This window comes from Neopelma chrysocephalum, unplaced genomic scaffold (genome assembly GCF_003984885.1).
Source record: "Neopelma chrysocephalum unplaced genomic scaffold, ASM398488v2 Primary Assembly neopelma1_142, whole genome shotgun sequence".
Classification (NCBI taxonomy): domain Eukaryota; kingdom Metazoa; phylum Chordata; class Aves; order Passeriformes; family Pipridae; genus Neopelma; species Neopelma chrysocephalum.
In genome coordinates, this window is record NW_020897804.1 from 42270 (window position 1) to 55807 (window position 13538).

General features: G+C 37.9%; 1 protein-coding gene across 6 annotated transcripts in view; it reads right to left on the reverse strand.

Annotated features, from left to right (window-relative positions):
• The window catches only part of CFAP99 (cilia and flagella associated protein 99), a 58304-nt gene that overhangs the window by 24745 nt on the left and 20021 nt on the right, over nt 1–13538 (reverse strand). For 5 of the 6 annotated variants that reach the window (XM_027699915.1, XM_027699917.1, XM_027699920.1 and 2 more), the window contains 5 exons: nt 10520–10632; nt 8367–8547; nt 4346–4426; nt 1066–1131; nt 47–106 (listed from right to left, as the gene is read on the reverse strand). In XM_027699915.1, the coding sequence (XP_027555716.1) occupies nt 47–106; nt 1066–1131; nt 4346–4426; nt 8367–8547; nt 10520–10632 (501 nt within the window). The remainder of the gene's footprint in view (nt 1–46; nt 107–1065; nt 1132–4345; nt 4427–8366; nt 8548–10519; nt 10633–13538) is intronic. The other variant, XM_027699918.1, reaches the window with a different exon arrangement.

Genomic DNA, 13538 nt, shown 5'->3' on the forward strand with positions numbered 1-13538 from the left:
AAAATTTTCAAGCACATCTGACATCAGTTCCTTAAAGGTTTCTCACCTTACTTTGGATCTTCTGAGCCCGGAATGATGGTTTACTCTTCATACTGTCATGTGTGCTCTGCAGTTCAAACCAAAATATATGGTTTTATTTCAGAAACAGATTTTCAATTATTCAGCAAAAAAATTTAGATATTTATCAAAAATAACACTTGAATATTCATCTAGAGTAACAAATACATAGGGGACATATTTTGGAATTGTTATATCCACAAAAACTTGCTATGTACACCCCATTTAGTGGGAAAATTTCAAATCAAATGACCACAGAAATGTAGGTCTAAATATTAACTAAAATTTATTGACTAAGATAATGGTAAAAAGTAAGTGATGCTTTGTTTGACTATGAAATATTACTTATATATATGTAAATAAATTCAGCTTTTAACTGAAATAGATACTGGGAGGACAAAATAGAGTGTCAAAGCACACTTCATGAAATTATTAATTAGTGGTAGAATTCTACTGATGGTTACTAATTTAATTTTATCATGTTAGCTATAGATACTGATGTGAAACTGTCTGGTATCATGGGGATGAACACAGTGAATAGAATATGCAGCAGTGATGCTGAAATGCATATATTACATACATAGCTTAGTGACATAACTGCGAACTGGGAATCAACCAAAGCAAGAATTCTGTATGAATGGGACTGTTATTCCCTCAGCTTGGCGGCTCTGTGGCATAAAAGTTAATGGAAAAATAATATGTGGATTTAGAGAAATATTGCCAGTTTGGAGACTTGTTGGAGGAGTTTCACAGAAAGGCTGATTGTCTCATAATTAGGAGAATAATAAAGCAGCACCAGAAGAAAAGGCGGTTGTGCATTATGCATCCAAAGAGGCAAGTGTTGGTATATGGATGTGAAATGACAGTACAGCTATAAATCATACCACATAATTCCTAAGACCAAGTAAATATAATTTTTCAAATACTCTGAGATATCTTTAAATACTTCAGTCATTTTTCATCTTCATATTGGGGGATTTTTAGGTAAGGAAGTATTTTGTAGCATACCTCTCTCTTTTCAGGCTTCATGGTTGCACACCTGAACTGGTCAGTATTTGCTTTCAGGAGCAGATCCTGCAATTACAACAATTAACTTAAAGAGTTAATTTAAATTCTCTAAGAATAATTTTGTCTCAAAAAGCCTTGCAGCCCTGACCACTATTTTCATTGAATATTCTGGGTTTGAAGGGACCCACAAGGATCATCGAGTCCAACTCATGAGTGGCCCCTACCGGGATCAAACCCAGAACCTTGGCATTAGCACTGTGCTCTAACCAACTAAGCTAATCTCAGAGTCTATTCATTGAATCATAGAATGGCTTGGGTCATCTAGTTCCAGCCCCCCTGCCATGGAGAGGGACACCTTTCCCTAGACCAAGTTGCTCAGAGCCACATCCAGCCTGGCCTTGAACACTTCCAGGGATGGGGCATCTACAATTTCTCTGAGCAACACATGCCAGTGCCTTACCACCTTCACAGTAAAGAATTTCTTCCTGACAACTAATGAAAACCTACTCTCTTTCAGTTTGAAGCCATTCCCCCTTGCCCTGTCACTACATGGCCTTGTCAAAGGTTTCTCTTCATCTTTCTTGTAGGCTCCCTTCAGGTACTGGAAGGCCACAGTTAGGTCACCCCAAAGTGTTCTCTTCTCCAGGGTGAACAATCCCAATTCTCTCAGCCTTTCCTCATAGGAGAGGTGCTCCATCCCTCTCATCATCTTGGTTGTCCTGCTCTGGACTTGCTCCAACAGGTTGATGTCCTTCCTGTGCTGAGCTGGATGCAGCACTGCAGGAGGGGTCTCACCAGAGCAGAGGGAAAGAATCTCCTTCTTCTCTCTGCTGGCCACAATCCTGCTGCTTTGAATACAGTCCAGGACACAGTTGGCTTTCTGAGCTGCAGGTGCACATGGCTGGCTCATGTCCAGCCTCTCATCCACCAGCTCCCCCAGGTTCCTCTCAGCAGGGCTGCTCTCAGTCTGTTCATCCCCCAGCCCCTGCTGATATGGGGGGTTTGCCCCGACCCAGGTGCAGCACCTTGCACTTGGTCTTGTTAAAACTCATGAGGTTCCCATGGGCCCAATTCTCGAGCTTGTCAGGTCTCTCTGGATGGCATTCCATCCCTCAGGAGTGTCAACAGCACCACTCAGCTTGGTGTCAGCATCAAATATGCTGAGGGTGCACTTGATCCCTTAATCTATGTCATTAATGAAAACATTAAATAACACTGGTCCCAAGACGGACCCTGAAAGCTTGACTTAGTATTTATATGAATTTTAATTTCTGATTAAGGACTTGAAGTAAGCAGCTCTTGATTTTCTACACAGTTCTGTGTGGTTGTATCCTCTGCACAGGGCATCAGGCCTTTGATAGGTCCATCCACATGAAACATGTTGCTCATCCAGATTTCAACTCAAAAGCATCATAATTATCCATGGCACATGAGTACCATTGGTAGTAACTATTTCCACATAGCTGACAAACAATGGCTTTGTTTTTGAGTTACATTAGAAGATTATGATCAGGGGATCACAGCACCAGGGATTGCTTCAATGGGCACACCTCTGGCACTAATTCCCCCTGTCATTTTAAAGAGGGAAGCGCAGGCAACCATGTTTCCAGTTTTTGTGTATTTCTTTTGGTTGTAAACCAAATTCCTAATCAGAGCTGTGAAACACAGACTAGATTTTCTAATGGTTTTCTGGGCAGCAGCTGATAACACCAGTGCTTCCATAACTGTCTGGAGTGTGGCTTCCAATGTTCTCACTCCTCACAGATGCTCAGACATGGTTCTTATAATGACAGCTACAGCTTCTGCCGAAATGCTGTGAAAAAAATGGCTTTTTTCATGCATATTTCTGTTAGGACCCATCATTTCAGCTTTCTTAGCAAACAGTCGAGGGAACTGACCTTTGTGAATGCTTTGGATGCCTTTTATAACATTTCCAGAGGCGGCAAAAGCTGCTGTTATTGCAGCTATAATTTCTGTGGTGGTTTTCCTTTGTTTCTTGTATTCGTGCATTTTCTCTACTGAAGAATGTGGCTGGTTGTAAAGTGATTTTATAGTTGCCATAGATTTTTGACAATTTAGGCACTGTGATATTTAGCTTTTCCTTCCTGGTTTTTCTAAGAAGTTTGTAATGTACAAATAAGTGCACAGACAAATAGAGATGTGCTTCCTCAACAATATGGAAATAACAAAAGAATAAAAAAATAATGTTTTATTGATTTATAATGACATATCAAGCATAGATAGTGTGATGGGCCAGCGAAAGGAATGCAAAGTTTATCCCCCTAGAATCTATCCCACATTAAACACTTACTATAGTTTCGAAACAGAATCCAATGCCCCTTTCACAAGGACATGAGGAGAGCCCAGAACAATGATGAATGGACTTGTACTGGCCAGTGAAAACTAGAGTCAGGCATTTTCAGAATGGAGGTGTGAGAGTGCAGTTAATAAGGAGTCACATGGCAATACCTTTTATCAAGCTTATACCATTATTTAATTGGATATGGTGACTGCAGTGTGGGGAGGGAGAAAGAAAGTGTAAATGGACATTAAATTAATTCCTTTCCAAGGAGAATATTATAACAATCTGCTTTAACTATGACAGCAGCTAAATCATTGACCAAGATTCATGTCAAAGTTTGGATAAAATAACTAGATCTGTTTGTTTTTCCAGGCCTCCCTTCTCCTGCTCTCTTAACACACAGACTGTGTACAAGCCACGATGACTTCCTGCTCTCTCAGCTGCTGAAGGAAAGAGTATGAAGTCTGCACGAAAAAAGAAGTCAGAGTCTGCTGATATTTTAAAACAGTGGATGATGACATGGTTATTTATCAGTTACTACTGAAAACAAAAATATTGAACATATTTTATAATTTGAACCCTTAATTAATAACCAAATACCTTAAATATCCACATTTCTTGTGGGAGTAAAAGAACCATCAAACTACTTCAAGCTTGAGAAGACAAGGAAGTAATCATGTTTCTGCTATCTTATATGCCCACTTACAAAATTTCTCATGTGGTACTTGTACAGTGACTAAAAGGTGGATCTTGCCTCAGACAATTAATAATAAAATAAAGAAGATGGGGAAAGGGTGTTAGAACAGATTAGAGGATACAAACTTCATGACTCTATAGAGAAAGAGCCACAAGGTGCAAAATTTAGGTGCAAAAGCAGATCTGTTTCAGATAAAGTTCTAAGATCTGTGAAGATGGAACAATATGGAAGAACAAGTTTAGAAGAAAGGAAGGAGTAGAACAAGAACATAATACACTTACGCTTGCTTTTTGGAAATTTTTTTCTTTGATTTCCTCTAGTTGCTTTATTTCCTTTGGAGGTTTGTAGGTGCTTGGAGGAACCTATATTAAAAGAGAAAAATCTCTAGAACATAGGATGTAAAACATTCCAAGTGACACATTCACTTTTACCACAGAACAGCAGCAATTATTTTTTAAATATTGATTCTTTTCTATTAGTGCCAGTGTAGAAGACAGGGACGGATTTCAATTAGCTGGAACTACCCAGGCTTTTCAGTCCTGTCTAATGTAATATAATCTCTGGTCAAATGAAAAAAAAAAGCTAAACTAGTACAAGAAAGGCTAAAACAATAGTAAGTCCTATAGGCCCTATCAAAGGGGAAAAAAATGTTGCCAGAATGGGACCAGTTCTGTTTGACATCTCAAACTTCAGTTTCACAGCACTGAGTCATATAGGGCAGCTGAATAAAGTTAAGTTGTGGAGCTCCGTGTGTGGTTGTAGCAACAAGTTACAGGGACTCCAACGAAGTTTTGGGAAGAGAAATCCTCTGAAGTTTAATAAATACCCAGGAACTTCATTGTAACTGAGGAAGTCCTTGAGCTGAAATGGTGGGAGACTGAGAAGGCAGGTGGAGAAAGCAGCACCTATGTTTGTCCCATCCCTCTGGTCTTCCCAGACATCTATGTTTAGCCACTGCTGGAAAACATACACTGGGCAAAATGGGCCCTTGCTCTGGTTTACCATGGCTGTCCCAATGTCCTTGTAAGGGAAAACCACTGGAGGTGTGGATTAAATGTTTGGAGGAAGAGGACTGAAAGGGCCCTCCTAGCATTAATCAAAGATTTAGGAAAGCATTCACAGATCAGAAAGTGCTACAGCTAAAATGATCAGGAAGTGACTGTATGGCTGTCATAGGGATCAACAGGAGACTAGGGACTTTGGGGAGATTTCAAGATTTGCTTGAGCAACAAATTTTGATCAGAGCAAACTCTGAAAAAAGATTGAATGTCTCCTTTTTATGTGGGTGAGATAGTCTGACAGTTTAGTGGGCATCTGCTTAAATGTTTATCTTGCTAAAAATGTTCTAGATCAATTAGAAGTTACAAAATTAATTAAAGAATTAATGGGGGAAATGTATAGTCTGTATTGTACTGGAGATCAGTTTAGGGAACATGTGAATCCCATCTAGCTTTATTAGACTATATAAAGAGCTGTGCTTTCAAAAAGTCTTGAATCTGATGGACTGTGGTTCTGTGACTTTCCACTGCCTTTACTATGTGACATCTTTATCTGCAGCTACAATAAATGCACAAACAGAAGAAGCTAGCAATGAAATGCACTGGTGAGACTGCTCAAGTATTTTTGTGAGCTTTTTAAGTGAAGCAGAAATGAAAGTATTTCCCAGCAGTATCTAAGAATTTTTATTATGCTTTCATAGATGGAGAAATTAAAGCCCAGAGGATGTGCAAATGGTTGCATACACAGTGAGTATCAGTTTATTTCACTCTCTGTCCTAGTCATGTGCTTTACCTGCAAAACTGCACTCGACTGCCAATGTAAGCTGAAAATCTCACCTCAGAAACAGCTATGCTTATTGCAAGTAATTTAAGGAGGGGACTTTTCAATCAGGTCTGTTTCAAAAACATTCTTAGCCTTGTAATTCAGCCCTCAGACACCATGGTATAAGTACCAGGCAGACAGACAGATAGACAATACAGCAATTACCCAGTTGCTGGGAGAAGATAAGAAGTCACTGTAAGTAAATTGTAAATTCCAGCAACAGAGAGATCAAAAAGGCCAAACTGTACCTACTTAATCCAAATGTGAAAAAAGGGGGCTGGGAGTAAGACACCAACCTTGCTTTCCCTGTCCAGCCAGTGCTCAGGCTCACACAGGCTGTGTGGATATCCCTTAACCAGAGGTTTATTTTGGGAGTAGGTACCACAAGAAGTTTAAGGAAGAACAAAATTATTAATTGCTCTAAAATTTCATCATTCTTCTATTTTTTAAAAGTTATTGTTGTAAGGTGGACAAGGACAAGCTAATGCAATGCTATTGTATTAAGGGTTTCTATTTTTATACATAAGAAGATCATAAATCTATTGTTTGATCTGTATATTTGCAAACAAAATCCTCTGTATTGCCTAAATTATTTCATCCATTTAGTTATTTTAAACAATCAGCAATTTCATTCATGAAACACAGCTGAAATAATAAGGAAAATATCTAAAAAATACGTGACATTTGGCTGAAAGGCGTTACAATAACATCCCAGTGCAGCCTTTTTGTTTTTTAAAATATATTATTGGTTTTCAGAAAATCTAAAAATAAAATCATTGCATAATCTTATTGTTCTGGTACAGTGCTGATACTAAAAGAGTGGATTTTATTCATCACTCTAGGCCAAGATATCCAAGGAAGTTAAATGTGTCCAAATAATTTTGCATGTTATCAGGTTTAAGCACCTGTCTCTATTTGTCTCCTTTGAAAACTTCAAGGGAAAGCACTCCTTTGTAGAATTGTATTTATGAATGTGTGAGTGTGTATGTGCATACTTGTGTCTGCATCCATGTGCTTGTGTGCAAAGGCCAGTGGAGACAAGAATTTATAATATTTAAACCAAATATTTAGAGTGAGTAGTTTCATTGTTAAATTTCAAAAATAAACTCTCACTTTACTGACTCTTGCCATCTGAGCTTGTCTTTTCAGTCTCTCTTCCTTTCAGGATGTAAAATGGTGATACTGATAACAATATGGCAAATTAAAGTGAAGCTTAATTTGCTGAGATAGATACAGAAATGAGTACAACATGTGTCACTACTACACTATTGGTTTTAGATTCACACAAGCTTTAAATTTGCAGACCTGGCCAGAATGTAAACCAAATTTAGTATAATCCTAACACCCCAAATGAACTTCACTAAATGCATCTGTGTTAAAGCAAATTTATTCTAAGAGGGGCTGCACAGCATAAAGGTTCCAAAATGATAGCAACATGACTCATTCCTATACTGATTAAGTAGTTATTAAATGCAGTTTTTCAGATCCTGGTATTAAGCTATTTCAATGTAAAATCCCATTAACTGTATAACACAGTACCATTAAATTGCTCTGCCATCCTAAGATGTAAATGGTTTCTAAGAGCATTCAACACATGTATTATTTAAAACCTGAAGTGCTAATACGAGGTGGCAGATAATGCCCAAATCTATGATTTCCAAGCTCACTTCCCACTGCATTTGAATACAGATGGTTTTGGAGTCCTTATAAAGTTACTCACAGCAGCTTGATCCCAGATCCTGTTTGCTTTACCCCAGTGAGATAACTTAAAACCAGTTGTGGGTCTCTGATTTGTACCAGTGTAACTGAACCACAATCTGAGACAATCAGTAAAATAACAACTTAGTATTTCAAAGATGCATCTAGTCTCATTTGAGGATGAGCAATGAATTTAAACTGGAAAAACTTTAATTTTACAGATTCAGCACTAATACAGTTAGAAAGGAATAAAATTCCACCCTCAAGGAGGAGCTGCAAACCTAGACTCCATCTCATTTCCGGTTAAATTGCTTTTCTGTTTATTTTAATGAAAGTTCATTTACAAAAAATGTAAGTTAATAAAACATTTTCATTTCAATGTTCTTTTCTTACCTGCTTCAGTGCATTATCCAAAGCAAGCATCTTACAAAGCCAAGGACTATCAGAAACACTTGTATCAATGCTGCCATCAATTTATACCCATTTTGTAATTCTACCTCTGAAAGTCACAAAATGACTACAAGAACCAACCTTTTCCCTTTCCTCTGTTTGGCTTACAACTCGCTTACACAACATTCACTGAAATGAAAAGAATTAGTTTATCTGTGGATTTTTTAGAAATCTGACCTTCAATAACATAGATTATTGCCGAAGTCCTTTTTGATCTGTCAAAGGTTGTAGATTTTCTATTCTTACTTAAAAGAGGTTATTAACTCCCCTATCAAGATTTGGTGCACAAGCATACATAAAATTTAGAGTTTTTCAAATCATAAATCAACTTACAGGTCGTCTTTTTTCCAGTACTGGCAGATGTGTTGGCAGAGGTAGAGGAATGGCACGTGGTTTGGGTACAGTCAAATTAAATTCCTTTGGCTGAGTGACTTTAGAAGTCTTGACAGTGGTAGCACAATTATTTAATTTATTTGTGAGTTGTTCAATCAGTTGCTGGACTTTTGGCTGCCATCTTCAAACAAAAACAGAATTTTCAATTTTATTTTCATTTTTTTAATTTCATACAAACTTACACACTATATGAGGTTGGCATGGGTGCAAATTCTGTAAGGCTTTCAGCCATTCAATTTTGATAAAACTGGTCTATGAATCTGTACTCAGGATTTAGTTTCACTGTGTTACTCCACCTCTTGATAGATGCTGGTCCATTCAGTTACTACTGGTGAAATAGCCACAGTTTTTACAGACTAAGCTACTATTCCTTGCTGCCAGTTCGTTTTCAACAGGACCAGACTATGAATCAGAAAAGCAGCTGTCATAAGCTAATTACACACTTAACATACTTAAATGAAGAGACTATTAACAAACAGTGGTCTGAATAATGTCACTTGTACCAACCAACAGAGCACACACAAATCAATCTCAAAGAACAGGCAGTTCTAGTAAAAAAGATAGAAAGATGTAAGGAGTTTGGTGAGTTAGCAAATGAACCCTCAGTGAACCCTGGGGGCAGCCAAGATTATTTTTTCTCTGTGTTTGCATTTGGACTTGTATGGAGGTTCAAAATTCTTCCAAGGAATGACAGGAAGGGGCATATTAAAGGTAAAACACAAACAGTGTACTGTCATTACAGGAGGAGGCTTGCAAGTAACTTGTGCAAGTGATGAAGCTCCACTAAGATAAATAGGACTCTTTATATTAACATAATTGACATTAGAAAGAGGAACACAAAGACATATTTAAAAGAATTTCCACTACTGAACTGACTAAACTCATCAATGCATCCTCAGCCCCCTGAAGGAAGTTTCAAACGCAGGAACCAAATCTGGTCTTTAACATTCTTGTATAACTTACATTTACCACTTCCAGGCAAAACACGATTCATTCCACTGAGTGTAACTGAGTGTGAAGGACAGCTCCAATAAGCTGAGTGCTAATGAAACAAGCAATGGCCTAAGCATCTGCCTGCATGCATGTGTACATATAAAAACGGTGTGAATATGGATGTGTAGCTCTACCTCTACCTCTCTATCTGTATCTTTACAGTATTGTAAGCATATGTTATAATTAGATTCACTACACTGGAGTATTTTGAGTCAAATTCTGACTTCAAATATATCCATCTCTGCGGTTCCTGTAGAACTCAGTAAAATTCAGAGTAGTGCAAGCCAAATCTATGCTATACGTTTGCTGGAGTGCTCATAAACTACACAGTATGAAAGGATTAATTCTAGTGACTCTGATATGACAGAACCAGATGCAAACTCTTTTTCAGCTGACATGGTTTGTAGCATGTTTTTGTCTAACAGTGTCTGCCATCATCTGGGTTAATCTATACTGTTCTGGATAAAAACAGTGAGAAAGTGACCCAGTAGGCTGCAGAGCTGGTGTTTGTCCATGGAACATGGAAATGCTCCAGTCTGGCAAGGGTACTGTTGCTACTCTATCACCACCTAACCAGTGTGTAGATGCACCTGGCACCTCAGAGCATTTAAGCAGTTAAATGATGCTGCAACTGTGTAAATAAATATTAATTTTAAAAGACTTGTTTACATGCTTATCTGATTTGCTCAGAAGGGATTTTACGACCATCGGCATAAACAAGTCTGTGCATAAAGCCAAACTCAGAGAAGTCAAAAATCATTTTTTCAAATGCCTAATGTCACAGATGTTGAAGTGACTTATGAAGCATGACTCTAACTCGGTAAGATAATTTGAACCTTCTATTTTTTTCTTTCAGATTATGATGTTTGATATATTCAGGGGCACCAGGGAGTACATGTGCAACAGCTGTGAAAGAACATTTCCATGACAGAACCTTGCCTCTGGGTAAGTAAAAAGGATTACTAAAGTCTCATGAAGACAAGAAGGGTTCTGAGAAACTTCAACAGGAGAAACACTTTAACAGAAAACTCAGATTTCAGGGTAAGCCTTCCCCAGCTTTTAAACTTTGAGCTGGCCAGAGACTACTAAGTTCTACTTACCTTAGCAGTGGATCAATCAAATTCTCTTTTACATACAGTGAATCGTAGAAGTGACTCCATTCATCTTTTATCCATGTGTTCAAATGCAATTTATTGAAGAAGAATCTAAGAAACTAATAATAAGTGGTTTATTTTAACTATAAATACTGAAGATATGGTGTACTTAAGACCACAAAAAGATAGCTGTTTCTATTACAAACACTGCTGAAGAGCTAGCTTGTATTTTACTTTGAAATTGTAATCATAGGTGCTCAGTATTTTTAGGTTCTTCTTAGTTGGTGGACACTCCCATGTCTTTCAGCCCTATTTTGTGAAACACTAATAGATACTAAAATATTTTAGTGGCAAAAAAATCATCTAGAGGCTACAACATACAGATGTGTCTGTTCATCTTTAATTTGCTTCAAACATTGTGAAAAAAGTTTTTATTCAAAATTAATTACTACTGGAATACTCTGATTTTAGTATAATTTTACAATAGAGTTTCAGAGTTTAATATACCCAGAGTCAAGTTCTGATTACTTATTACTAGATGATCCATGGAGCCCAGAAACATGTCAGGACTGGCACTGCACCTGAATTACTTAAATTCTTTTCATCTCCCTGGGAACTGGGCAGGGAGAATTGCTGAAAACTATAGTAAATGTTATACAATATATTTTCTTCTTTTATTGAAATATAATTATTTGTCACATTCTCATTAAACTAGAAGACTGAAATTTGGCACACTTATACATTGTATGGTTCTACATGCCGGAGGAATAGCAACTAACATTTGAACTTTTGTTTGCCACTGCAGTTCACCAGAAGGTCAAAAGCATTTCTTTAAATCTTGAACTATTCAATTGGCCTTTTAAAACACTCTTGAAAAATGGCACTCAGATTCAGCCTGTATCACTTACAGCAACATAAATTCCAAATTTGAACATTAGCTCTTTCATTAAAATTCCTGGAAATGAAAGTACAAGCATCATGCTGAAATAGTCACAGTAAGAGAAAAAAGCACACTAAATAATATTGATATCACGAGACATACTGGGAAGCAGTGTGCAGTCATTCTGAGGAGCTTCCAATAGAGACTTGCAGAGCTTAGTTTAGACTCGGCATCAGCCCCATCCTGAGTTGGTTTCTACAGAGCCATAAAGCCCTTTGTATTGAGTTTTTAGTTCTGCAAGACTACCAAGGAGCTTCTTAATTCAAATGCGGTTCCAGGCACAAGGTGCCTCAGAGCTTTGTGAATAATTCAGCTACAAACCACTCAGATTTGACTCAAGGTGTTTGCTGCAGATGTGCAAAAGGTGTAGAAAGCCTTCTACTTGAAATCTATAGTCTTGATATGACCATTTCCAAGGAATTAACTTGTAAATTTAGCCTTATTTTCATCTATTGTGCTTTTGGTAGTCAAAAGACTAATCAGTGCTGCAGGACTAGAATTGGATTCCCCCTTGGATTCCCATTCTTGCCTAGAAACTACTGCTTCTCCCCAAAACTGCAGATGCTGGCTTATCAGCACACCACCCAAAAAAAGATCTTTCATCCCTAAAAGCATGACTATAAACTAAAGTGCTGAATTGTCAAGAAGTTGGGTTTTTTGGTGCTGCCAGATTCTATGGAGTTTGGAAAGTATATGGTAAGGGATGCATTTCATCCCATCGGTCTTTGTCCAAGTCATTCATTGTCCTTATGGAGGATCTTCCTCCGTAGCTCTTGCATATTGGATTAAATTTGTCCCCTAACATAGTAATTTGTACTTATGCAATGCATAAATAAAATGTCAGAAGTCTAGACAGAGTTCATACCCTCCACCAGAACAGAGGCAATTTATAGATATTATTTCTACCAGTCATTGTAACAAAATTTTACATCCAGTTGTCCCAGCAGTTATGTGTGATTACAGACCCAGTGAACAGGTCCCCTGTCCCAGAACACTTCCCACCTTACGGAAGGCCCTGACTACACACAAAGTTTATAAGAACCATAGTTTTAAACCCATCTAAACAAGTGTATAACAGGAATGAATTGATCATGAGCTGATACACTTAAAATGAAGCAGACCCTGAGATTTGAAGCTGGTTTCAAATTTCTAGGTATTCAAAGAGCTCACAGAAGAAGCTGATGTAGAAATACTGCAGGTGGTGATTTGTAAATCCTCCAGTTTTCTTTCACTAGCTTCCACTAAGTTAGACTCCTGCTCTGTTTCCCCCTCAGTATTCCTCTTTATAATTAGCCCACCCTAAGAAGCTTCATTCAATTTTCTACTTCAGTGGCATGTGAGACTACATCTCTGAATTGTTGTTTCAGCTCTCCCTGACTCTCCGTCTCCTAAATATGTGCTGTAACTATCTTTTACAAAGTACAACTCAACTGCCACTTCAAGATGAAGAGATGAAACAATAAAAAAGGCTCACAGTGATTTCTATCTGTTGTATTTAACAGCTGGCTGTTACCTCTTTGAGGCCTCCTACTGCAACACCAGTCCTGTACTAGTTATTAACATTTCTCCCTGTACTAAGACAAATGCATAATCATGTGATTGACACATATCTGATGTACTCCTGAGGTACAGAGAATGGTTAGCTGTGTTATCAGATATCAATACTGTGATGTACATTTTTGTACTGTTTTAGTCACAGTCCCCAAAGCAATGCTACAATAAGTATATGCCACAATATGCATCATACTAGAGAATACTTGGAATGCAGCCCTGGAACGGTCATTGAGGCACTGCAGGGATTGCAAATGGCAATCCAGGATGACTGGACATCCCTTCTGACCAAAGTGTGTCTGAACCAAAAGTCCACAGTCTTAGTTTTGATAATCCCTATCACAGATGGCGAATGTTGGCAGAATAAGAGCCACAAAGCCACAGCACATTTCTTTTTTTTTTTTAACAGCAGAAACGTCTGTGTTTTGTGAACTGAATTGCTAGAACAAATTCCTTATATTTCTGTTTGGTCTTTGGCCACATGTGACACAGGTGGCAAACCAAGTATCAGTGGCCGTTGCTTTTATAGCAGCA